The following is a 26,681-nucleotide window of genomic DNA, read 5'->3' as shown; positions in this document are numbered from 1 at the left end:
GATCATCACACTGGAAGAGTAAGTCCTGGGCTGTGCAGAGGCTGCACAAAAGTAGTTTGTACAGTCTCTACAACACATCCGAACGCACACATAAACAGCGATTTCCTTCTCCCTCTGAAGGTGACGACTACCTCATCGCAGGGATGAAAAAAATGCACCCTAGAGATCAGGTCTGAATTACCCCCATAATATTACATTTTACTAATGTGAGTATCTACTAAAGGGGTGGTCTTCAGGTTGCTGACTGTCGGGATCCTGGCACACAGTATGCCGGTGCTGGAATACCGACAGCCGGCATACCGACAGTTTTTCTCCCTCATGGGGGTCCATGACCCCCTTGGAGGGACAATATATAGTGTGGCATGTGTAGCGCGCCACCGTGTCCGCAAGGGGCTCATTTGTGCTCGCCACGCTGTCGGTATGCCGGTGGTTTGGCTTCCGGCGCCGGTATGCTGGTCGCCGGGAGCCCGGTCGCCGGCATACCATACTACACCCCTACTTAAGTTACAGTATGTGAATGAAAAATGTTCATTCATCATTTCAAAAACCACTCTTTATAATTGAACTAAATACTGTAACAAACAAACTTTCTAATATCACTTTCTCTTCAGAGGGGCACTATCATTAAGTTACACACTTTTGTATGAGATAAGATTTCATGATCAGTATTACAAACAATATATCAAAGTATTATTTATCTTTGTATGATCAACTTGGATTTGTTTTGTTTGTAGGTCCATTTTTTTTTACAACATACAGTATTTAAACATATCTATTGGCATTAGAGCATTCATCATTTTCCATGCTGGTACATGGTATTTAATAAATAAAAATATTCACATGTATTTATTTTTCTAACCCCAAAACTATTTAAGCATGTGAATAAATATTGCTCCAATGAACTAATTTTTGCTATAACACCTATATAAATATTAATACAAGAAAAGGTGAAAATGCATTATAGAAAAACTATTACCAGATGTACAGTAAATAATGTTGATTATTAAAAGATAAGGCATGCATAATTAATTTTTATTTAATTATTTTATCTATTTTCAGAAATAACATTTAAACTTACTGGACCTAAAGTTAATTTAAATAGTATAGCATCAGAATGATGACCATGTCAAATAATTCTTTTGTTACCCAATTCATCATCATTGGCTTTCCTGAGCTCAATAATGCTCAAGGACCTTTGTTCATCCTTCTAAGTATTGTCTATATTTTCACACTTAATGGTAATGCTACAGTTTTCTTTCTCATTTGCAGTCATCAAAAACTTCATGTTCCTCTTTATATTTTTGTAGCTATACTTTCCTTTCTGGAAATCTGGTACACAACCGTTACCATACCCAAAATGCTGACAAACTTGCTGAATGATAAGCTGATCTCCTATATTGGCTGTCTGTTGCAAATCTATTTTCTTCATTGTTTAGGTATCACGGAAACCTTTCTTCTTACAGCAATGGCCTTTGACCGCTACCAGGCCATATGCAATCCACTAAGGTACCCATCCATAATGACTATTCCATGTTGTTTAAAGATGGCAGCTCTTTGCTGGGTCATAGGAATTATTACAGCTTTAACCCAAACCATCTTGCTATCTCATCTTTCCTACTGTGATTCAAACAAAGTTGATCATATTTTCTGTGACTCAACTCCACTGATGAATTTGTCATGTTCTGACACTTCACTAAATGTCAAGGTAGACTTCACCATCAACTCATTCCTTATATGCATAGCTTTCTCATGCATCATGTTATCATATATCAAAATAATTTCTGCTGTGTTAAAAATAAAGACTACAGAAGGCAGGAAAAAGGCTTTTTCTACTTGTGGAGCTCATCTCACTGTGGTCTTACTTTTTTTTGGCAGTGTAACTTTTATGTATGTCAGACTAACCAAAAATACCTCTGGTAACTATGATCGTGTCATGGCTGTGATTTATACAGTGTTAACCCCAATGTGTAATCCAGTCATTTACAGCCTAAGGAATCGTGAAATAAGAGAACTATTTAGGAAAAAGTTTAATTCATTTTTTAGTGTTTTATTTTGATCTATAACCACAAGTCATCTGATTGAATGAATCAGCTGCTACATGCATTCTCTATGCAATATGTGGACCTATACAAATACCCAATGTGATCTGTATTATTTCACCATAAATGATGTATCTGAGCTGAAAATGCCGTGTCTGCAACTAAGTATGAAATGTTTAGAAACATATATGAGAATTGTCTATGCATTTAATTATGATTATTGTATGACATTCGCACAGTGCAAATAAAATCCTTGTTCCATCTCTTATACTCAATGTGTTTAATTGCCAAATTGATTAACGTATATATAGAAGCTTATGAATAAAATAATGTAACATATATTTATCTAATGTTCGTAATACATTTTTACTGTCCATGTGTGCTGTCCATGAAATATACGAAATTGCTATGTGCAGTGCATCTATTGTATTAAAATAAATTCTATTAATATTAAATATCCATAAATGCATGTATAACGAAGTGATTATTACAATGACAGTCATTATTGTGCTTCCAATGTCCTTATACTGGGCTACTAATATACTTTAGCCAGATTAATTTAAACTCCCACTGGTTGCAGCAGACTAATTAAAACTGTCTTATACTGCACTGATCTATGCATGTAGAACATAAGTGTTGCAGAATTATGGTGACATGTATATTGTTACTTTATTTGATACATCAGTAACAATAACATTTGCAAGAGTGCTCAGATATATGAGATATGATACTTATTCCTTAAAAAGATACAATACTCAGCACTGTGCAATATTGATGTCTGCTGAATCTCCACGGGTTGTCATTCATAATGTACTGTTACAGTATCTGGTGCAATTAATAAGTTGTCTCTTGTATGAGTGAACAACACGTAAGAAAAACATAATATAGAAATAACACATCTGCTCTTGTTTTTAAACCTTTATTCACAATATTTTCACACTTTCTCACTTATTCCTTTTGTTTGTAATACTTTGCTTGAAACTCATAATAAATGGACCGTTATAGTCCACTAAACAATAAATTGACGCATATATAACTGTATTAACGATATTTTGGCATTTGGCCATCATCTTATATTAACCTAGGGGATTTATGAATCCAAAATGTAGCTGGTCTCTTCTTCTTTCCCCTCACTATGGGGATTTGGTCATATTTTTATTAATAAGGTGTTTGTATGTAGATTTGTGCTCTACATTTGGGTCTGATAAAGGTGCAGCCTTTTATGTTTGCAGAGGCAGAACAAGGGCAGCAAGATGTAACTGAGGGGCAGATGTATTAACCGGGAAAAGGCATAAGGAAGTGATAAACCAGTGATATGTGCAAGGTGATAAAGGCAGCAGCCAATCAGATCCTAACTGTTAATTAACATATTGGAGCTGATTGGCTGCTGCCTTTATCACCTTGCACATATCACTGGTTTATCCCTTCCTTATGCCTTCTCCAGGTTAATACATCTGCCCCTGAGTACACTAAGGGTTTATACAAGTAACTGTATCATATACACTGGAAATCAAATTTAATGAGACCTCCATGTGCTTCCTGAAAGCCACATTTTGTTTTGGTCACCGTCACTGCTACCTATCTAGTCACTAGCTTATTAATCCTTCAAATTGCTGCAGTGTAATTGGATTTCTTATTTGTTATTTTCATTTGGACTTCTGAAGGAGAAGATTCCAGTTGGTTTTTAAAGTAATGACTGATGTGTGAGTGCTTATATATGAAATATGCAACTTCTGCATGTAAAGAAACTATTCTCTCTTGTGTACTTAAGAATTAGCTGTATTGTGCATGAATAGTGGTATGCAAGTATTGTATTTATAATCAGCGATGCATAATGTCCGACTGCAGGTTAGGTTGGTACGGGATACCAACAGCGCGGATACCAGTGGTCAGAATGTCAACACCGGCATCCCAACTGACAAAATTCCCACAGTCTACACCTAACCTTCTCTCCCCGCAGCTTAACCGTAACCCTCCCTGGTGTACTTACTGTACGTCCAGGATTCTGGCATCGGCATTCTAACAGGTGTTGGGATTCTGGTACTGGTCTTCTGACTGCCGCCATCCCATCCATCGGGATGCCAACTACATCCCCATTTGTGCACCTTACATAAAAACAGTGCTGTTTGGTACACTAGCACTGGTGCACGCTTTAATACTGATTAGTGCATCCTTTTATGCCACCATCGAGCACACTATTGATACTTACATTACACCAGTCTTATGACAGGTGCAATTTCTCCATCTGACCATGTCCTTCAATGCTTGTGGCTAGGCATCTGTGAACACAGGCTCTTTCACTGACACACCCGCGATACTCCTATAATAATGTATATTTTGGAATATCCTACTAGCCCCCTTCCAGTAACCCCCCAAGAACGCACATAACTTTTTCACAATTTTTCTGATTCTGCGTAACCTGATTGCAACAGCACCATTGTGCGGTAGGGGTGTTTAGATTTTTTTGTACATGCATGGTTGCAAGTAATCGTTCAACTACAGTACATGAATATTGGCATTGTGGGTCTAATTCAGACTTGATCGTTGCAGCAACGTTGTTAGCAGATGGGCAAAACCATGTGCATTGCAGGGGAGGGGGGCAAATATAACATGTGCAGAGAGAGTTAGATTTGGGTGGGTTATTTTGTTTCTGTGCAGGGTAACTACTGGCTGCTTTATTTTTACACTGCAATTTAGATTTCAGTTTGTACACATCCCACCCAAATTTAACTCTCTCTACATATGTTTTATCTGCCCCCCCCTGCAGTATACATGGTTATGCCCATCAGCTAACAAAGTTGCTGCTACGATCAGGTCTGAATTAGGGGGGGTCATTCCGAGTTGATCATAGCTGTGCTAAATTTAGCACAGCTATGATCATTCACACTGAGATGGGGGGACGCCCAGCACAGGGCTAGTCCACCCCGCATGTCAGTGCCGCCCCCCCCCCCCCCCACACAGAAGTGCAAAGGCATCGCACAGCAGCGATGCCTTTGCACCTCAAGAGTAGCTCCCGACCAGCGCAGCTTTAGCGTGCTGGCCGGGAGCTACTCGTCGCTCCTCGGGCTGCAGCAGCTACGTGTGACGTCACGCAGCTGCCGCAGCCCACCCCCCCCTAACAGTCCGGCCATGCCTGTGTTGGCTGGACCGCTCCCCCTAAATGGCGGCTGAACGCCATGGTCCAGCCCTTTCCCGCCCATCGACCGACTCTGCCTCTGCCTCAGAGGCGATCGTTAGGCAATAACGGCTGCCAGGCCATGCGCAGTTCCGACCCGAACGCTGCGCTGTGACAAACTGCAGCGAGTGATCGGATCAGAATGACCCCCTAGGCCCTGTGTGTGACGCAGAATCAGGCCATACATTACCTGTATGATTGTTGGCTGAGTGACGTGATCATTAAGAACAGAGTTAAACTTAAATTAACTCCTGTATTTCCTGGAGAGCTTGATATTGGCTAATTATTGCAACACACTTTGTCAAGCGGAACATTGCTGCCAGTGAGGTGCAGCTTGAGGAGAAACATATATATTTTATTCCATTTCTTTTATCATGCTTTTATTTAGTGTCCCGGTCAAGGTCATAGCTATCATAGTTGCAGGGAGTGCAGCAGTACAGAGAAAATATATAGTTATTCATTCATATCAATTCCTGGCACGTTGAATATTACTGTCTAAAATACATAGTATGAAACACACACAATAGACAATATTTTTCGGAGCAGGATAACCTACCAGTATGTTTGTGGATAGCGTGTGGAAACCATGGAACATGAATAAAGTCAACACAAACACAGGAGAATATACAAACTCCAAAAATAGGTTCCTTGTTGAAATCAAACCCATGAACCCATTTCTTTGAAGAATCAGTGCTAACCACAGTTCCACAGTACATATCTGCATGGAAAAAATGTAACCTGTCTGAAAACAATACTCTTCGGTATACCCAACAGTAAAAGACTAATGGTGCGTACACACGGTGAGATTTTTTCTTTCGATTTTGACTATATAGTCAAAATCGCAAGAAAAGTTAGTGCAAATCGCAAGGTGTTATGCCACTTGCGATCCCGATTTGATCCCGATGCGTGGTCCCGCCAGGTCGGTATCGCAAGAAGAGATAGACTGTGCAGGCAAGTCAATCCTTGCTAGATTGGTGTACTATCTAGTTCAGTGATGGCTAACCTTGACACTCCAGCTGTTGTTGATCTACACATCCCAGCATGCCCTGCTACAGTTTTGCTATTTGGCCATGCTAAAACTGATGCAGGGCATGCTGGGATGTGTAGTTCAACAACAGCTGGAGTGTCAAGGTTAGCCATCACTGATCTAGTTCATCTCACATGTCAATTAAATCTCACATAAGCCAAAATCTCACAAGCCAAAATCGTAAGCATACATAGGCCATATCTCAAGAAAAGTTAGTCAGAATCGGTGGTGCTGGGCTCCGGGGAGTTTAGGGGAAATCGCCAAGTTAAAATCGGGCATAGCAGGGATCTCACCGTGTGTACACACCATAAGAAGCATATTTATTACCATTATTTTTAACACCCTTTTCACATTATTTTACACATTATAATACACTTAAATGTATTAAAGGGCTTTTGGAACAGTCTGCATGAAAAGCTGCTCCAAACTCTTTAATTCATTTTTTTTTAGTAATCAGATTGCATTTCCCATACTTGTAATAAGAAATGTAACAACGTAAAGACGAGCAAACAAATAATTTTTACTTGTTTTATTTTTGGGGGACGTCAGACTGCTTTAACACACGGTACTAAATACAAGTATCTGTGGTATACTAGTGTGCATTTATTTTGCACACAACAAACAATGTAAAAAAGCAAAAAAAAAATAAACAAATTGTTTTCTTTTTTGGGGGGACGCACTGACAGCCCTGATTGAGCCTGACACACCCTGATAGCAATGTGATGGGCGCACTGACACAGCCTGATTGACCCTGACAGACCCTGATGGCCACTTACTGACAGCACTGTGATGGACTTTCCACTTCTGACACAGCCCTGATTGACCCTGACAGACCCTGATGGCCAGTGACAGCAGAGACTCTGACAGTCTGCCCTGAAAAGGACAGACTGACAGCACCCCAAAGCAGAGCTCCTCGCAGCGTGGAAGCATGCAGGAAAATGTTGCTGAGCCACGTGACGTTGATCCTTTATAGACTCAAAGTCTTGCAAGAAATCTGACGTGGGATGATGACGTTCGACCTCTTGTGCGCTCCAGAGCTTGTCGTGACATTTGCGGGCCAGGCTCACGAACTCTCGAGCCAGGCATGTTCTGAGCTGTTCTGATTCCATGGAATCAGAACCGCTCATCTCTATATTTAACTGATAAAGGTCTCACTCCTCCCTGTGCAGTCAGGAGTCCATCTAAACTCTAAGTATACATTGGCAAGGGGTCAAAACTAAACAGAATTAAAATAAAACAAAATATTTAAAATACTGAAATAGAAAGTATTAGAGACCACCAATTTATGTATTTTAATTTTATATATATATATATATATATATATATATATATATATCTATCTATCTATCTATCTATCATAGATGCTTTATACAGTACAGTATGCGTAAGGTACAATAAGTTGCAATGACACACGCACAGTATATATGTTGGATACACAGTTGCTAGCAGTTCATTAACCAAAATTACAGTACTCCTTTTGGGGAGTTTTTTTGGAATGTTTTGTAGTCGTTGAAATAAATTGCTGTTTTTATAGTTCTCCACTAGTGTATTACTGATTTTTTATTTTTTATTTTTTCGGACCATTCGGATTCTCAGCTCTGCATTTTTTGTATTGTTTTGTTCTCGTTATCATTCATGATAAGACAGAAAAAATATATAGGAGTGTGGCTTTACATGGATGGGGTGTGGCCACAGAATAGTACCAATTCACATTATACCAAACAGTAGTGTCCATCAGTCACATTACACCACACAGTAGTACCCCTTGTACACACCAGGTAGAGCCCTTTATTCACGTTACGCCAGGTAGAGCCCCTTTTATACATGTTACACCAGGTAGAGCCCCTTACACATGTTGCGTCAGGTAGAGCCCATTATGCACACTGTGCCAGGTATAGTCCCTTTTATTCACTGCACCAGGTAGTCCATTATACATAGTGCACCAGGTAGCACCTTATATACATTGCACCAAGTAGCCCATAATACACATTGCACTGGGTAGCCCCTTATACACACTGCACCAGGTAGCCATCACTCACCATCTGGTGCCTATGGTCTACCGGCTGTATGCTCTTCTCATACTTAGCGGTACTGAGTAGTGGTGGGAGGTGGCTGGCAGCGGGAAGAGTCTAGGAGGGGAGAGGTGGCTGGCAGCATTAAGCAGCCCAGACTGAGGGGCGAGCAGCAGCGGGAAGTGGCCAGGGGAGGGGGGAGCAGCCATTGTGGGGTGGAAGGGTGCTGACGGCACTGGCAGGGTAACTGCAGCCATGTCCTCAGGTCACATCACCCCAGGCGCCCACCCTGCTACCCGCACCTAAAACCGCCACTGCTGGTGGGTAAAATGGCTGAGGAGGCACTGACTAGTACCAGAGCCAAATATACACATGAGGCTAATTCATACCTGGACATAGCTGCGCGTTCACATGCAGCGGCCACATCCAGTTGGTCTGTGCAGAGCTGGCCCTAGGCATAGGCAAACTGGGTAAATGCTTAGGGCATTTGGAATGCCTAGGGGCACAAGCAGCTTCTGCTGATTAAAATGATATGTGGCATGCCTATATTCTGTGTGTGACTGCGGCTGTATCTGCATAGAAATGCTACTTTACAGTGTATACCTGGAAATCACTGCAACATAGCATTTCCTATGCAGATACAGCCACAGTCACACACAGAATAAAGGCATGCGGCATATCATTTTTAATCAGCATGAGCTGCTTGTGCATCCTAGTCACATAGCAATGAAAATAAGTTTCATTTTTGGGCAAAAAATGATGCCCAGCGTTTGCAGAGCTGGCCTAGAGTTGCCAGCTGACTCACGCCAGGCATCTCCTGCTGCATGGCGTATTGAGGCAAAATGTATGAGGACACAACTGTATTCAAGCTGAGGCAGTGGTCAAAGTGCTAGCAGCCGTGTGAGTGCTGTGTATAGGTGGGTTGGCTGTGCAATAGTGTTTGGCATATGCGTAAGGGGCATTATGTGTGTCGTGTATAAATGCATTAATATTGTGCCTCATATGTGTAAGGGGCACTATGTGTGTCATTATGTGTATAAGGGCATTAATGTGTGGCATATGTGTAAGGGAAATTATGTGTGTCATTATGTGTATAAGGGCATTAATAATGTGCGGCATATGTGTAAGGGACATTATATGTATAAGGGCATTAATAAAGGTAGGCAAAATGTGTAAGGCGCATTATGTTTATAAGGATATTAAGTGTATAAGGGACATTACTGTGAGGTATTTTGTTTATAAAGGAATTACTAATGTGTGGCATTATGTCTATAAGGTGCTCTACTGTGTGGCGTAACGTATAGAAAGGGCAATACTGTGTGGTGTAATGTATATAAAGAGCAATATGGTGTGGTGTAATGAGAATAAAGAGCAATATGGTGTGGTGTAATGTGAATAAGGAGCAGTTCAGTGTGATGTAATGTGAATAAGGGGTACTACTGTGAGGAGTAAGGTATATAAGGGGTGGTCTTCAGTATGCCGACTGTCGGGATCCCGGTGCACAGAATACCAGCGCCGGAATCCCGACAGCTGGCATACCGACACTTATTCTCCCTCGTGGGGGTCCACGACCCCCCTGGAGGGAGAATAAAATAGCGTGGCACGCGTAGTGCGACACCGTGCCCACAGCGTGGCGAGCGCAGCGAGCAGGCAAGGGGCTCATTTGCGCTCGCCACACTGTCGGTATGCCGGCGGTCGGTCTCCCGGCGCCGGTATGCTGGTCGCCGGGAGCCCGACCGCCGGCATACCATACTACACCCGTATATAAGGTAACATGGTACTACTGTGTGATGTACTTGAATAAAGGACACTATTGCATGATATAATGTAAATAAAGTTGCACTACTTGCACAACCTTACACATTGAGGCCGCATCCTGGAAGGATGTGGCTGCAGTGTGATTGACAGCAGTTGGCCATCGGGAGGGCGTCACTGCGGCATCGGGGAGCAGGGCATCCCAATCGGGGGAGCTCTGGGGCCATTTTCGGGACAGCTGCATGACGTCACACTGCGCTTCCAGGGGTAATCCTTAGTTTTGGTGCGTCTACAATCTAATTGCCGACACACAGAAGGCGGCCTCACACATGTTGGGTGGCATTGAACTGTGCTGGGTGGCCCCCAGCATGTGAGGGGATGAATGCAGATCTGGCTGCACATGCAGCAATCTGCGTTCATCTCTGAATAAGGTCAATAATATACAGTATATGAACCCAAGAGTTCATGTGGGCATTATACAGAGGTGCAGCAGTCCATACTACTTGAAATTTGGTGAGTTGTTTTTAGAGAAGTATGGAAAAGGTATGCACTGCCCCGGTGTCGGACTGGGGCAAGAAGGGCCCACCGGGGGAATGCAGTGATAGGGGCTCATACTTAAGGGTGTGGTGAGCCTACAAAGGGGGTGTGGCCAGACTTCACAGAGGCTTGAAATACACAATAGTCTAGTGCAGTGTAATGCAACATATCTACCATGTATAATACAAGTGCACAGTCTGGAACCAGATCCCTAGAGGAAGGAGTGGACCCTCAGGCAGTGGGGCCTACCATTGGTTTCCCTGGTACCCCTGTGGGCCAGTCCGACCCTGCACTGCCCCACCTGTCATAGACTTTTTACTCCTAAGTTTTGACTATAAAAATGATTATAATAATACAAAGAAGATATTTATAATATATTCTTTGTATTTTTCCTATACTGTACATAGTCAATACTTGGCTGTATACTGGAGTATGACAAGAACGGCATTGTATCACCTGCCTCACTTACCATCACTGGCAAGCAGACAGGGGTGACACAGATAGGGTCAACAGTGAGCATGGGGCAGTGGGCTAGTATGAGAGCTGGATTGCTTGAATGAAGAAGTTGGTCTTAAGTGTCTTATTTTAAATTTTGCAGAGAGGTGGAGAGTCTAATAGGAAGAGGAAGAGAATACCCGAGCTACGGAGCAGCATGGGTAACATCTTGGAAGCAGGAGTGAGTGGGATGTAATAATCAGCTGGCAGTAGAGGTGGCATTCATTTGTGGAGTGAAGAGAGCTGGTGGGAGCAAGGTCTGACTGGCCCACAGGGGTACCAGGGAAACCACCGGTAGGCCCCACTGCCCAAGGGCCCAATCTTTCCTCTAGGGATCAGGTTCAAGACTGTGCACTTGTATTATACATGGTAGATATGTTGCATTACACTGCACTAAACTATTGTGTATGTCTTGCCTCAGTGGAGGCTGGCCACGCCCCCTTTGTAGGATGGCCACACCCTTAAGTATGGGCCCCTATCACTGCATTCCCCCCGTGGGCCATCATGCCCCAGTCCGACACTGGTTGGGAGTGTGAAGAAAAAAAGGTCAAATATATAAGTGGGAGAGGATTTGGATGACGGCTTTGTATCTTATATACAAATATTAGTGATATTACAGCAGGCATGTCCAAACTGCGGCCCTCCAGCTGTTGAGAAACTACACATCCCAGCATGCCTTTACACAGCTTTAGCATTCTCTGACGGCAAAACTGTGTCAGGGCATGCTGGGATATGTAGTTTCACAACAGTTGGAGGGTCGCAGTTTGGACATGCCTGTATTACAGTTTTAATGAGTTTACAGTCCACTGCTTAAAAGGACAGTATATATTGCGTTGTTTTTTTTAATGTATGCATTTATATATTGAGTGGACTTGTTCACCCCCCCTCCAAAATATAGTTTAAAGTACAGTATGTATAATCTACGTATTTACAGTGTTATAATAGTACAAGTAGTTATTTTGTACAGAAACAACATGGTTTTACAGATTTCTTTCCAATGAAATATGTTTTGTTTTATAATTGCTTCTTATAAGGCGTACGATTTAAATTGAACATTTTAACAAGCATAATATTGAAAACTCTCATCTTAGAAGGTCTCTTAAATAAACAAATCAATCAACTCCTTAAACCATCTCAAACAGAAAACAGTGGATTAGGGGAAAAAACTATTTTGGGAGATTTACTAACGTGCTATTATTACCTGGTATGTCATTAATTTAATGAGTATTTACTCAGTTAGTAGCAACATTTTTAAAATCCCTAATGAATAAATTCTGGTAATGATTACAGAGCCACATATATATAAATAAACATTTGCCTTTTACTGTGCTCATAATTGTTGTAGATTACACTAGTAGATTTTCAGAAAACATAATCTACGTATGTCTTTTTTTAATACATTTGTATGGCAAAGATTTTTTTATTTTTATTTAAAACCTCCTGTTTGGAAAGATTGAAAGAGGGTAAGCTACATTTTCTAGAATTATGTGTTTTTTTTGTGAAGTAATGTGTTAACTAAAATCAGTCTTTAGCTATATAAAGATAAATTAAACCTACAGTACTTGTCTCTAAAAATAAATTGATTAATGCAGAATAAAAAAATAAATAAAAAATGTTTTGTTCTCGGTCAATTTAAATGTTTATTGAAAACAGTATTAGCAAGAATTATTTTTAGAAACCATATGGAATTGGAGCCTACTAAGTTGTGTTGTTGGTAATGAGAATATGCCGTGTGGACTGATATCCATTTTATTAAAGTGGTTTTATATATATATATATATATATATATATATATATATATATATACATACGTTTATACGTTTTTTAAAGATGTCATTTACCAGTGTGTTTTGAATGGAGGAATACTATATTTAATAAATTACACAAGCGCTCTCTAATTGAGTAATCTGTATTAATAGTTATTCTGTTAATTATATGTAACCTGCTATGTCAGATGGGAGCTGCTTCTATTGAGCACTACTAATGTGGAGTGCTTTTATTTTTTAAAATAAGCTTTTGACTTTTAGTGCCTGAATTTTCCTATATACAGTATATATCATTACTAAAGAGTGGCTAATTCTGTATTCATGGTTACATAATAACAGGAAGAAGGAGAAGCAGAAGAGTAAGAATTTGCTAACTATAAACTAAAACCAGAAGTAGATCAACATACATTGGGGGTCATTCTGACCTGATCGCACGCTGCCGTTCAGCGCAGCGATCAGGTCAAAAGTGCACATGCGCCGCAGTGCGCCGGCGCATGGCTGACAGCTGACGGCTGTCATTGCCTAGCGATCACCTCTGCCTGATTGACAGGCAATGGCGGTCGCTGGGCGGGAGGGGGCCACCGTTTTGTGGGCGCAGTCCGGCCAACGCAGGCTTGGCCGGAACATGCGATGAGTAGCTCCCAGCCAGCATGCAAAAGCTGCGCTGGCCAGGAGCTACTCCTGAAGTGCAAAAGCATTGCTGCTGTGTGATGCTTTTGATGCTTTTGTACTTCTGCGGGTGGGGGGCTGACATGAGGGACGGACTAGCCTTGTGCTGATCATCCCCCCGCATGTCAGTGTGCCTGATCGTAACCCTGCAAAATCAGGGCTACGATCAGGTCTGAATTAGGCCCATTATGGGGATTATTCAGGTTTCTTAGCAAACCAAAAAAGCACACTAATGGGTAAAACCATGTGCACTGCAGGTTGGGTAGAGGTTACATGTGCAGAGACAGTTAGATTTGGGTGGGTAATATAGTTTCTGTGCATGGTAAATATTGGTTGCTTTAGTTTTACACTGCAGTTTAGATTTCAATATGAACAAACCAATCCAAATCTGAATCTCTCTGCACGTTACATCTGCCCCACCTGCAGTGCAACATGTTTTTGCCCATTACTGTGCTTTCTTGGTTTGCTAACAAACCTGAATAAGGCCCTATATCAGAAATTTTATATATCTTACTATACATTATCTGGTTGGTAACATAGGTTTTAACAGTGTAAATGTACAGATCTTGTACGTTTGAAAATATAGTAAAAGGTTTTGATATAAAGTACCTCATTTAGGCACACCATAGAAACCTGGCAAATAAAGGATGTAAATGTGTAACGGGAGAAAAAAAATAGCAAATGCAATTATTGTTTGCATGCAGGATATCTACGGTCTGATTTTGTGAATACAGAAGCACAGCATTCTGGGAATATTTTAAAGCAATTTGAAATTATTTGAAATGCAGCTCCTCCTAACTCTAAATCTGTCCCCACTTTATCAATTTACCAGTCTTCTGCAGTTCACAATGGTTTTCTGAATGTCCAAAATAAATTTTACCATCTAAATGGGTTTGCTGAAGAATGATGTTCAAAATGTAAAATTTTAAGTACTTTATGGCTTGGTCATTTATTGTGGAGTGTCTTATTTTAATACAGAAATAACTGTTGGGTTGAAGTACTGTATAAAGTAGTAAAAGTGGAGAAGTGGTCCAATGGAGGAGTTGCCCTTGGCAACTAAACAGGTTCAAGGTAGTATTTATCAAGTACAGTCTATAAAATGATAGGTAGAAACTAATGGTTAGCTATGGACAAATACTCCACTTGTTATCTTCTCCACTTATTTCAGTGCTTGATAAATTTACCCATACAACACCTGTCTGCAAAGCATCTAGAACGCAGGTTATTTTCTCTCCCAGATCTTTTATGTGTTTAAAATATTTCCACAACACAGTCTTCTCAAACTGTCAATATAATGTCTATATTTAACTTTCTATCTCTTTTCCCCCTCTCTCCCTCATTCTCCATTTCAATCTCCTTACCTATCGCCTTTTTTTTTGTATTCAAATGTTTACAAATATTATTATTATTATCTTTTATTTATATGGCACCACAAGGGATCCGCAGCTCCCATTACAGAGTACATAATCAAATGAGCAAACTAGAAAACAGCACTTACAGTTCAAGACAATATAGGACAGGTATAGAAAACCTGCGGTCAAGTGCCATCAAAGGGAGTATGGAGTATAAGATTGTGTAAGTAAGAAAAGGAAAGGCACATGAGGAAATAAGTTCCTGCTCATGCGAGCTTACAATCTAAAAGGTGAGGTGCTAACAGAACGGGGTGACACAGAAGGGGTAGACAGTGAGCATAGACAAGAGGGTTAGGAGGAGAGTTGGCTGGGTTTGGTGAAGAAGTCAGTCTTGAGAGCCCGTTTAAAGTTTCGTAGAGAGGTGGAAAGTCAGATGGGGAAAGGTAGAGAATTCCAGAGATAGGGAGCAGCACGTGCAAAATCTTGTAGGTAGGAGTGGAAGGAGGTAATCAGTTGGCAGGAGAGACAGCATGCATTAGCAGAGTGAAGAGGACTGGTGGGAATGTAAAGAGAGATAAGGTCAGAGATGTAAGAGGGAGAAGAGTGGGTGAGGGCTTTGTAGGTGAGTGTGAGAAGCTTGAATTGGATTCTGAATGGGAAGGGTAGCCAGTGAAGGTCCTGCAAGGGAGGGGATGTAGATGCAGTACGTTTGGTGAGGAAGAGGAGATGGGCAGCAGCACTGAAGATAGATTGGAGTGGAGAGAGGCCAGATAGGAGAAGATTGCAGTAGTCCAATCTGGAGATGACCAGTGAGTGTAAGAGGGTCTTAGTAGTGTCTTGGGTGAGAAAGGGTCTGATCCTGGAGATGTTTTTGAGATGGAAATGTCAGGTTTGTGAGAGGTACTGAATGTGTGGTTTGAAGGAGAGGGAGGAGTCAAGGATTCTCCAACACTTGGGTGCTAGAGGAGATAGTTGTGCCATCAATGGATAATGAAATTGCGGGAGGTGAGGTTATGCGGGAGGGAGGGACGATGATCAGCTCAGTCTTCGACATGTTAAGTTTAAGAAAATGCTGGGACATCCAGGAGGAGATAGCAGAGAGACAGTTGGAGATACGAGTGTGGAGATCAGGGGAGAGGTCTGAGGAGGAAAGGTAGATTTGAGTATCGTCAGCGTAGAGATGATATTTTAAGTCAAAAGAGCAAATGAGCTCACCTAATGAGGATGTGTAGAGAGAGAAAAGGAGAGGCCCAAGAACAGAACTTTGGGGGACACCTACTGGTAGAGGAAGTGGTTAGCAGGTGGAGTCATGAGAGGAGACAGAGAAGGAATGGTCAGAAAGGTAGGAGGACAGCCAGGAGAGAGCAGTATCACACAAACCAAGGGAGTAAAGGATTTGCAGGAGGAGAGGGTGGTCTACATTGTCAAAAGCAGCAGAGAGGTCAAGGGGAACAAGCAGAGAGTAGTGGCCCCGGGATTTAGCAGCAAGGAGGTCACTGCAGACTTTCGTGAGGGCAGTTTCATACTGTAAGCCGAGGCTTAAAGTGTTTCTGGAGAGGTGGTGGAATCCATTTCTCCTGCCACCATTAGGAGGAACCAGGGTATTTGGCATCCCTCGGCAAACAATACATTTGTGCATTACCTCTTATACAGATGGAGCCATGCTCATCGATCATGGCTACATCGCAGGCAGGGGCATCTGTGCCCAGCTATGCCAGGGAGTGCACAGAGACAATCCCATTCACTTTGAAGGGAGCACGTGGCCATCTACGATGCACAGGCATCCTATTCGTGCCCGCCAGTCCACCTTGCTGGATGCACTTAGTTGCAGATGGAGCCACGATTAGCGTGGCTCCATCTGTACTTTATAAAGGGACAGTGGTAGCACCATAGTACAGGCAATTGTAATTACACCACACAGTATAGCACAGTCTTATTCCCATTACACCGCATGTAGTGTCCCAATTCATTTTACACCACATAGTAGTGGCCCTTATTCATGTTACGATACACAGCAGTGCCCCTTAGTCACATTACGTTACTCAGAAGTGCCCTTTATTCACGTCATGATACACAGTGGTACTGCTTATACACAATATGGAATTACTGTGCAAGGCCTTTAAGGAGGTGGAACTAGATCCACCTACAATTACAAGTGGTGGAACTCAGTTCCACCTTCTTCCCCCCACTTTAACCCCTGCTGTAACCATTTAAATACTTTTTTTCTTCTTATTATAAATTGTAATACCATGCTCTTCTTTATTGTATATATTTATATATGGGGTAACATTCAATGAGGCCCTCTTTAGTAGTACAGTACATGTTTCACCAATCATTAAGGCTATATACTGTACACATACTTTTTTCACTATATACTTAATAAAACTTATTGTTTTTTTGTATTTCTTTATTCAGATGTACTTTAGAAACATAATTCAGTTCCAATGCTGTAACATTAGGTTTGTTAAATAAAAATGCTCATATGCATTTATTTAATTGAATTATCTTAGATGAATGTAAAAACTGACTATTATAATATAAGGGTTAAAGAAATGTATTAAAACTATTACATAAATGATAGCGCTGAATCAAGAAAATTTGCATATTGTTACTTCAATTCTACACCAACCTAAGTTATTAGATATGACATAAAATTAATTTTATAAGTACAAGTATAATTGTGTTTGTTTTAATTGTTTGCTTTATGTATTTTCAGAATGAACCTTTGAACTTATTGGCTCTAAAATGAATTATTACAAATCATAATGGTGACCATTACAAACCATTCACTCGTTTCACAATTCATCATCATAGGATTCACTGATCTCAATGGTTGTGAAGGTTTATTATTCATTCTCTTGACCATTATCTACATTTCCACACTTGGTGGTAATGCTATCGTTTTTGTTGTCATCTGCAGTCATCGTCAACTCCATATTCCTCTGTACCTTTTTGTTGCTAAACTATCCTTCCTGGAAATATTATACACAAACGTTATTATACCCAAAATGTTGTCAAACTTACTGAATGATAAGTTGATCTCCTATATTGGCTGTCTGTTGCAAATCTATTTTCTTCATTGTTTAGGTATCACAGAAACCTTTCTTCTTACAGCAATGGCCTTTGACCGCTACCTGGCCATATGCAATCCACTAAGGTACCCATCCATAATGACTATTCCATGTTGTTTTCAGATGGCAGCTTGTTGTTTGATTGTAGGATCTGTTGTCCCTTTAACCCAAACCCTCTTGCTGTCTCGCCTTTCTTTCTGTGGCTTAAACCAAATTGATCACATATTCTGTGACTCTACTCCACTGATGAACTTGGCATGTTCTGACACTTCACTCAATGTCATGGTAGACTTCATTATCAACTCATTTCTTCTGTTCCTTGCCTTCACCTGCATCATCCTGTCCTACATCAAAATCATTTTTGCCGTGTCTAAGATAAAGACACCAGAGGGCAGGAAAAAGGCTTTTTCAACATGTGGCACTCATCTCACTGTGGTCCTACTTTTCTTTGTCAGTGTGAGTTTTATGTACGTTAGACTGACCGAACACAGCTCTGTCAGCTATGACCGTGTGATGGCTGTGATTTACTCTGTCCTAACACCAATGTGTAATCCAATCATATACAGCCTGCGGAATCGAGAAATAAAGGAAATACTTAGGAGAAGATTAACTGCTTTAGCTTAGAGTGCTTTATTTTGACACGTAACCACAAGTGCAAGAAGAATATTTATATAAGAACTGAACATTTCAATAAAGGTGAACCAACCAGAACCTAACAGTTTTTCTTGGAAGAGTGTAATTTAGTTTCTGTACAAACAATAAAAATTTATAATTTACCCCAAAGACATTCTCATAATGCTTATCTATTAAAGTCTTTATATAAATGTTTATGTAAACAGGGCAATCATTACAGATACAGTATTATGACATGCCCATTATTTATGTGATAAAATCAGGGTTTCCTATGCTTCCTGCCCCCTTGAAAGAGAGCTAAATATTTTGAAACAATCGCTATGAAATATATATATTCCAGATTTAATTCTGGAGTCATAATAACTCCCAGACACCTCCTTGGAGAAGTAAGCCTTGTTGGAGCAAGCACAACTCCTATATTGAAGTTGGCATATGTAAATTAAATATCAGAGCAGTCTAATATAATGTTTTCCCCTAGGCATAGTAAGGATAGGGACACATACAAGATCATACATTTGGCATAACTACACTTGCCACATTATCCATTTAATCTGGGACAGCTATAATTTACACAGGTCCTGCATTTCACCTGGTTTTAATGAGCCACGGAATCTGTGTAAATCATAGGTGAAAGGAGAGGGTCTGGACTGCACACCCTATTACTAAAGATGTCAAGAGGTGAGAGGTGCTATCATGCCAAAGCTTCTTACTTTTTCTAATTTATATATGCACAAAACATGTTTAATAATGAGATAACTACAAAAACTGTATAATATATTGCCCATGCAGGGGCTTAGCGGGGTATCACACACTTTACTCCCTCTAGAGCAGGCATGTCCAAACTGCGGCCCTCCAGCTGTTGAGAAACTACACATCCCAGCATGCCCTGACACAGCTTTAGCATTCTCTGACAGCACAACTGTGTCAGGGCATGCTGGGATATGTAGTTTCACAACAGCTGGAGGGCCACAGTTTGGAAATGCCTGCTCTAGAGAGTTAAAGAGGTTACAATATTATGATAAAAAAGCTGTTATTGGTAAAATCTAGAGCAAATAACTGCAGGTCACAGAAAAGCCGTAAGGCTCCCTTTTATGGTACAGGGTACAGATAATAGTAAATATCTGTCATAGATTTTTTTAAATGCTTATGAGAGGAATTTGTGAACACATGGTTGTGACAAAGTTACAAATTGATACTGCAAGCAGTGGTATAGGGCTCCCAACATATTCATGTACTCACCTTTGTACCAAATGACAGGTGGCATTTTAAGCCATTGTCAGATGCATTTAATAGAAGAGAGTATCCATAGACATATGGGTACATTTACTAAGATGGGAGTTCTATTTAAGATGGGATGTTGCCCACGGTAACCAATCAGAGTCCAGGTATTATCTTCTAGAAGGTGCCAGATAAATGAGAAGTACAATCTGATTGGTTGCTATTGGCAACATCCCATCTTAAATAGAACTCCCATCTTAGTAAATTTACCCCATAGAGATGAATTCCCAGGACCCGTATGTGATGAAGGCAGACCCAAATAACAGATAGAATGTGGTACAAATTAGAGGGTGTGGAAATACTTCCAGAGGGAGTAGGCATCTAAAACACCCAAATCAGTACTGAGCATGTCAGCTAGGATTGCAATGGAGAAAAATGCAGGATGATGGGAGATCCAGACATTTTGTAAACATTGGACCTTCTTCAGCTTCAGTTGCAGTTTTGCTAATTTAGCAAAACTGCAATCACATGCTGGGGGTGAGCAGCATGCAAATATCCTGCAGTGATGCAATCGCAATACAATTGCGATCACATCACTGATTTGTAGATGCCTCCTGCCTCCACAACCAGGCTGCAAAGGCAAGAGTAGGGCGGCCATTTTTCATGTCACAGCGGCCACCCCAAACCTGCCCCCGTTTGTAATGAAATGCACGCCTAACGACGATACAATGCTCCGGCAAAGCCGCATCTCCACCCTGCGAACACCTCTGCCTGTCAATCAGGCAGAAGCATTTGCATAAGTGAGATGCAATCGCATTTCATGGTGTGCGCACTGTGTCCAGAATAGTTAGTATGCGATCACATCGCTGATACAATGAATACTGAATCGTGCCCATAATGTGGTAAGTGGGGCCACCAATCCAATTCCTGGTTTGAAGAGCTGAGATGTTGGCTGAGCCCAACTGGTAGTAGCTCCGTAGGGCTGCATGGTGCACCATTGTATCTGAGGCAGTAGGAAATATGAGATGAAAATTGTGGAAGCAGAAATGGCCCAAACTGGTATTGCAGCTTTGATGAGGCTAACTTGGGACCAGATCTATTGTGGCTGCCTGAAGTTATAGGCCCCACTACATGCCATGCTTCACTGGACTTTGCATGCAATACACAGGTACCCCGTGGCTTCAGGAGCATAAGTAAAGTCTGAAATTCATTTAAATCTTGGGGAAAACCCAGATTACCAATGATTTAATTAAAATAAGTGAGGTGCTCAAGGAATCAGCATTCTCATGGTATGGCTACCAAGCCACTTCCTGACAGGAGTACTGACTTCAGAAAGAAGTCAGCTAGTGCACCTCCACTAATGATTGCTGATAGCGTGGTATCGCTAGTGGACTCCTTTCAGTTCCTGGGGACCACAATCTCCCCGGACCTTAAATGGGGGTCCAATGCTAAAGCTGCTGTCAGGAAAGCACAGCAGAGGTTGTTCTTCCTCAGGCAACTAAGGAAGTTCAACACCCCACAGAAACTTCTGCTCTTCTTCTACTCCGCAATTGGGAAGTTGGTACCGTGCTCCTTGATGCTGGTATGTTATGGCTGCACCAGCATGAGGGACAGATGCAGGCTCCAAAAGATGGTCAGAACCTCAGAGAAGATCATCGGGGCTGACCTTCCCTCAGTCCAGGACCTGTACCTGTCCAGAGCTAAAAAGCGAGTAACGAAGATAGTAAATGACCAGCTACACCCCGGCCAAAGCATGTTTAACTTACTTCCTTCAGGCAGGCATTACATCCCCGTCGGGTCCACCAGAAGCCCCAACAGTTTTTCCCCAAGCAGTCCGCCTGCTGAACTCCTGAACATTATTACAATTATTATTATTAGCCTTTATTAATATGGGTTATATTAATATTGATAAGGGTTCCGCAGCGCCCAATTACAGAGTACATATGCACATATTTAAAACATGAAAACAGTGACTTACAGTTGAAGACAATATCGGACAAGTACAGGATAACTAAGCATAACTACATCAGTAGACGACACTGAGATAAGTATCAAGGTGGCCGAGAACTGCAGGATTTGGGCAGTTGAGGAATATTAAAGTAAGAAAAGGATAATCACATGAAGGAAGAGGGCCCTACTTGTGAGAGCTTACATTCTAAAGTGGAGGGGCAGACAGACAGGGGTGACACAGATGGGGTAGACCGAGCGTGGGACAGAGGGTTAGGATGAGATTTGGCTGTGTTTAGTAAAGAAGTGGGTTTTGAGAGCCCGTTTGAAGTTCTGTAGAGAGGTGAAGAGTCTGAGGGGGAGAGGTAAAGAACTCCAGAGTAAGGGAGCAGCACGTAAAAAATCTTGGAGGTAGGAGTGGGAGGAAGTAATCAGAAGACAGGAGAGTCGGCGTGCATTAGCAGAGTGAAGAGGACGGGTGGGAGAGTAAAAGGAGATAAGGTCAGAGATGTAAATGGGAGAGGAGTGGGTGAGTGCTTTGTAAGTGAGTGTGAGAAGTTTTAATTGGATTCTGAAAGGGAAGGGAAGCCAGTGAAGGGTTTGAAGGAGAGGGAAGGTGGACGTAGTGCATTTGGTGAGGACGAGGAGCCAGGCTGCAGCATTGAGGATAGACTGAGGAGATTACATTAATCCAGTCTGGAAATGATCAGTGAGTGGATAATGGTCTTGGTGGCATCCTGGGTGAGAAAGGGTCTGATTCTAGAAATGTTTTTGAGATGAAAATGACAAGTTTGTGAGAGGTGCTGAATGCGTGGTTTGAAGGAGAGGGAGGAGTCAAGGATTACGCAAAGTCAGTGTACTTGAGAGCTAGAGGAGATAATCGTGCCATCAATGGATAATGAGATTGTCGGAGGTGAGGTTGTGTGGGAGGTGGGAAGATGATCAGATCAGTCTTGGACATGTTGAGTTTAAGAAAGCGCTGTAACATCCAGGAAAAGATAGCAGAGAGACCATTGGAGGTACGAGTGAGGAGAGCCGAGGAGAGATCAGGGGAGGAAAGGTAGATTTGAGTGTCATCAGCATAGAGGTGATATTGGAAGGTAAAAGAATTAATGAGGCAAATAATTCGTAACTCTGCACACTGAGTGGTAAATGTTCGGGCTAGCTGCTACACCTATGTGACTAGCCTACAGACAATAATTGAAGATTAAAGGTGCTGCTCTCGGCCCTATCTGCTGTCTGCAAATGTCTTGTGTGAAAGTAAAAATTTAAATGCGGTATAATGCAATGTAAAACACCTACCACAATAAGTATACTTCAAAACTTTACTGGTAAAATATACAAAAGATAACAATATGCTGATACTGCCACAAAGGTCCGTGATACTAGTGGAATATCGAACAGTCAATTGATAATTTGTAACAAAAAATTGAAATATGAAAATTTCCTACAATGCGTAGTATCTAACTCCTGGTCGATATTGTTGCTAGGAGCAATGCCTGACCCTAACTGTGGTGGAGTCCGGGTGGTAAATGACAGTTGAAACTACTGGGAATAGTCGTATGTGTCCATCGGACGGCGGCGTCCTGCTCTTCTGAGTTGCTAAGTGCACTTAGGTATACCTTGTGAAAAATGGTCTTCACGGTGTATGGGGGGCACTATTTGGATAAGTGCTGGGAGCAGTACCCTCCAGACTGGTTAACCCTTTTGCAGCTCTGATAGCCTGCGGGACGCTGGTGCACCGATGCTACCCCACATACCATGTTCTGCAAGCGTGAGACCTGTCTCGGCAGTGGGTGTCAACTGGCAGCGGCTCCTGAGACCGCTCGCCATACCTCCCGCCGTATAGAGATTGCACTGGGAGCAGTTCCTCCGGACTGGTCAAACTACTCCTGGCTCTGAACTCCAGTGGGGCGTCGGTGTACGGACGCTCCCTGGATGTCAGTCAGCCATGAGCGTAAGACCCGTCTCTACAGGGGATGTTATACAGCTGTGGCTCTACAAACCGCTCACTGTACACCCCCGCCGTATACGGAGGTCAGCTCTACTCACCTCACACCTCCGAATTGTGCCCTCCCTTGTCCGGCTTCTTTCTCTGGTGCTGCCTTTTGAGCCTCTGCTCCCGGATACCTCGATCACGTGTTCCCTGCGTGGTGTACTGCCTTTCCTCCGTGCACGGATTCCACCAGGGCCTCGTATTTGATTTGGGGTTTGAGTGGTGTAGTTCTCCAATGCGTTTCAGCTGCTCGGCCTTCCTCTGGGAGTATTTGCATGTCCTTTCCATGAATGCTTCTTATAAAGGGTTGTATCTCAAATCCCCCGCCTTCTGAGGGACTCAAAGACACCTCTCTCATTGGTCCATGTGATTGAGCCCTGATTGGTTAATAAAGCTGTCAGTCAAAAATTTCACTCATTCCATTTGTTGGAAGGTGTATCACCTGTTACTTCTACCTTTGGTCAGTTAGCTAAGCTAATTAAGTATTATTTAATACATGAGTAAATGTCTATTATACTGATGGAGGACTTGTCAGTCTTCCATAAGTTCCCTATGTAATTGATGAGTGAGAATAGATACATCTGTCTAATAGAGTATAGTGCGATAATTGACAGCATCTATTGTTTCTATACAGTCACTAATGTAATTGTAGATTGAGGTTAGATCGACCTGTAAGACTGTGTATTCTATGGGGGTGTTGGAAATCCTCTTTTGTTCTCATTTTACTTTGTATCTAAATTTATCATCTGGGTGCATAGATGTTGAGATCTATTCTCCCTAATCACTACCTGTTCGTTGTATACACAGATAGTGTGAAATCCGTATCCCTATATTGCTGTATGCTTAAGTAAAAAACCTTGATAGTACATGATTGCTTGAACAAATGGTTGTCAGATCTCGTGACAAATCTACTCTCCCTACATGATGTGAACTACCTATTAAATACTAGTGGATTATATGTCTAGTGTCTTTTTTTATTTCTTTACAGATGATGGATTTGACCTCATTGTCCCTATTCAGTCCATGTAGGGACAGTGTCCTTAATTCATACATCCATCGTAGTTCGATGGTGTTGATCTTTTCTGTGTAGTTACCCCCCTCCAATTACAGTGTACTTCTTGTATCCCTGTGAATTGAAGTGAGCTGGGGTCGTTATTGTGGTAATCCTTGAAATGCTTGGATAAAAAGTGATCCTCATAACCTCGTTTTCTATTGCGGATATGCTCACTAATCCTTACTTTAAGTGATCTTGTTGTTCTGCCTACATGTTGTTTCATGCATGTGCATTCTAAAAGGTATATAACCCCTTTGCTATTGCATGCTAATGTATCTCTGATGTCGTAAACTTTGCCTGTATTGTTGTATTTAAATCCCAATTTCGGTTTGGTACTGGTGATTCTCGAATTCCTACACCCCATGCAGTCGCCACAGTGGTAAAAACTCTTTTTTGGTACAGTATTGTCGATGGTCATCTGTGTGGTTCGTTTGGGACGGATATGGCTGTGGACTAATCTCTGCTTTAAGTCTGGTGCCTTCCTAAATACGACTTTTGGTCTGGCCTGTAAATGTTCTCCTAAAGACTCATCCTCTAAAAGTAAGGGCCAATGCTTCCTAAGGATACATTGTAATAACGATGCTTGTTGGGAATAATCTGTTATGAATAAAATCTCTCGTAATTCTGCTTTCTTATCTTTGCTCCTATGTTCGAGTAATTTAGTCCTGTCTATTTCTTCAACCTGTTTGAAAGCCTCCTGTACCAATACATTCTCATGCCTCTTTTCCTTAAACTGTTTCTACCTTGAGCCAACTTGGATGGTGTCCACTAGAGGATAAAATAAAGCTGTTGACATCAACAGTTTTACGAAATGTGTTTGTCTGTATGCTCCCATTGTCAATGAAAATGTTGAGATCCAAGAACTCAACATTGGATTTGCTGTAATGAGTGGTGAATTTCAGATTGTTGCTGTTAGTATTCATGTGTTCAAGAAAGTCTAACAATGTAACTTCTTCCCCCCGCCAGACGAAGAAGACATCGTCAATGTACCTGGTCCAGAGCACGAGGTTCTCCCCAAGCCCTGCCCCCAGCCAGATGTGGTGGTCCTCCCACCAACTCATGAAGAGATTGGCGTAGCTTGGGGTAAATCTTGTGCTCATTGCTGTCCTTGTGGTCTGTAGGTAATATGTGCCCTTGAACCATACGTACTGTTGTTTCAGAATGAAAGTTATGCTGTCGATGATGAATCTACGTTGTAATTGTGAGAAATTTTGATCCTGTTCTAGATGGTAATCGATACTCTTAATGCCTTGATCATGATCTATAACTGAATAAAGTGATGTGATATCTGCAGTCACTAGCCAAGTGTTTTCATCCCATGCTACTTCTTGTAGGCGATTCAATATATGTGTGGTGTCTCTCAGGTAGGATCGTTGTTTGTGTACGTATGGCTGTAAGAATACGTCTACGTATTCTGATAGGTTGGATGTAAGTGAACTTATCCCTGAGATGATCGGTCTCCCGGGTGGGTTGGTGCGATCTTTATGAATCTTCGGCAGATAATAAAAAAATGGAATGATTGGATGTTGTGTCTGTATGAATTGGTGTTCCTGTTTAGTGAGGATCCCTGTACCCAATCCTTTCCATAAAAGTACCTCTAACTGTTTCTGGAAAATGTCCGTAGGGTCTTGTCTTAATTTCTTAAATGTCTGTGTATCATCTAAAATACGGTGTGCTTCCTTTAGGTAGTCTGTTTTGTTCAAGATGATGGTTCCTCCCCCTTTGTCTGCTGGTTTGACTATAATAGCATTGTTATCTTGTAATTCTCTTAATGCAGCCCTTTCTTGGTTGGATAAATTACTATGAGATTTCCTGAAAGTTAAGTTTTCGATGTTCCTCTCTACCATTTTCACAAAAGCATTAATCTGTGGGCCTTGTATGTGACTAGGGTAGAATTGAGAGGGAGGTTTGAGATGTGTATGTCTATAATTGTCT

The 26,681-nt window shown here is 41.6% G+C and overlaps 2 protein-coding genes across 2 annotated transcripts; both read left to right on the top strand.

Moving 5' to 3' along the window:
* Positions 1 to 1,114: 1,114 nt before the first annotated feature.
* Positions 1,115 to 2,056, top strand: LOC134979987 (olfactory receptor 6N2-like). The gene has a single exon (XM_063946587.1). The coding sequence runs from the start codon at positions 1,115 to 1,117 to the stop codon at positions 2,054 to 2,056; it is 942 nt and encodes a 313-aa protein (XP_063802657.1).
* Positions 2,057 to 17,592: 15,536 nt separating this feature from the next.
* Positions 17,593 to 24,721, top strand: LOC134979986 (olfactory receptor 6N2-like). The gene is made up of 3 exons (XM_063946586.1): positions 17,593 to 18,516; positions 20,918 to 20,942; positions 24,681 to 24,721. Exons 1-3 carry the CDS (start codon positions 17,593 to 17,595, stop codon positions 24,719 to 24,721), a joined length of 990 nt encoding a protein of 329 aa, XP_063802656.1.
* Positions 24,722 to 26,681: the final 1,960 nt, after the last annotated feature.

This window comes from Pseudophryne corroboree, chromosome 12 (assembly GCF_028390025.1).
Source record: "Pseudophryne corroboree isolate aPseCor3 chromosome 12, aPseCor3.hap2, whole genome shotgun sequence".
In the NCBI taxonomy this organism is placed as follows: Eukaryota; Metazoa; Chordata; class Amphibia; order Anura; family Myobatrachidae; genus Pseudophryne; species Pseudophryne corroboree.
Note: the sequence above shows the minus strand (reverse complement) of the source record. Positions and strands in the feature narration are given on the sequence as shown.

Bases quoted from the DNA above. Each gene is read 5' to 3' on its own strand.
- LOC134979986 (XM_063946586.1), top strand. From the start codon at position 17,593: ATGGTGACCATTACAAACCATTCACTCGTTTCACAATTCATCATCATA. The intron at 18,517-20,917 runs GCTTAGAGTGCT...TGCAATACACAG, and splicing joins GGAGAAGATTAACTGCTTTA to GTACCCCGTGGCTTCAGGAG. The intron at 20,943-24,680 runs GTAAAGTCTGAA...ATTTCTTTACAG, and splicing joins CCGTGGCTTCAGGAGCATAA to ATGATGGATTTGACCTCATT.
- LOC134979987 (XM_063946587.1), top strand. From the start codon at position 1,115: ATGATGACCATGTCAAATAATTCTTTTGTTACCCAATTCATCATCATT.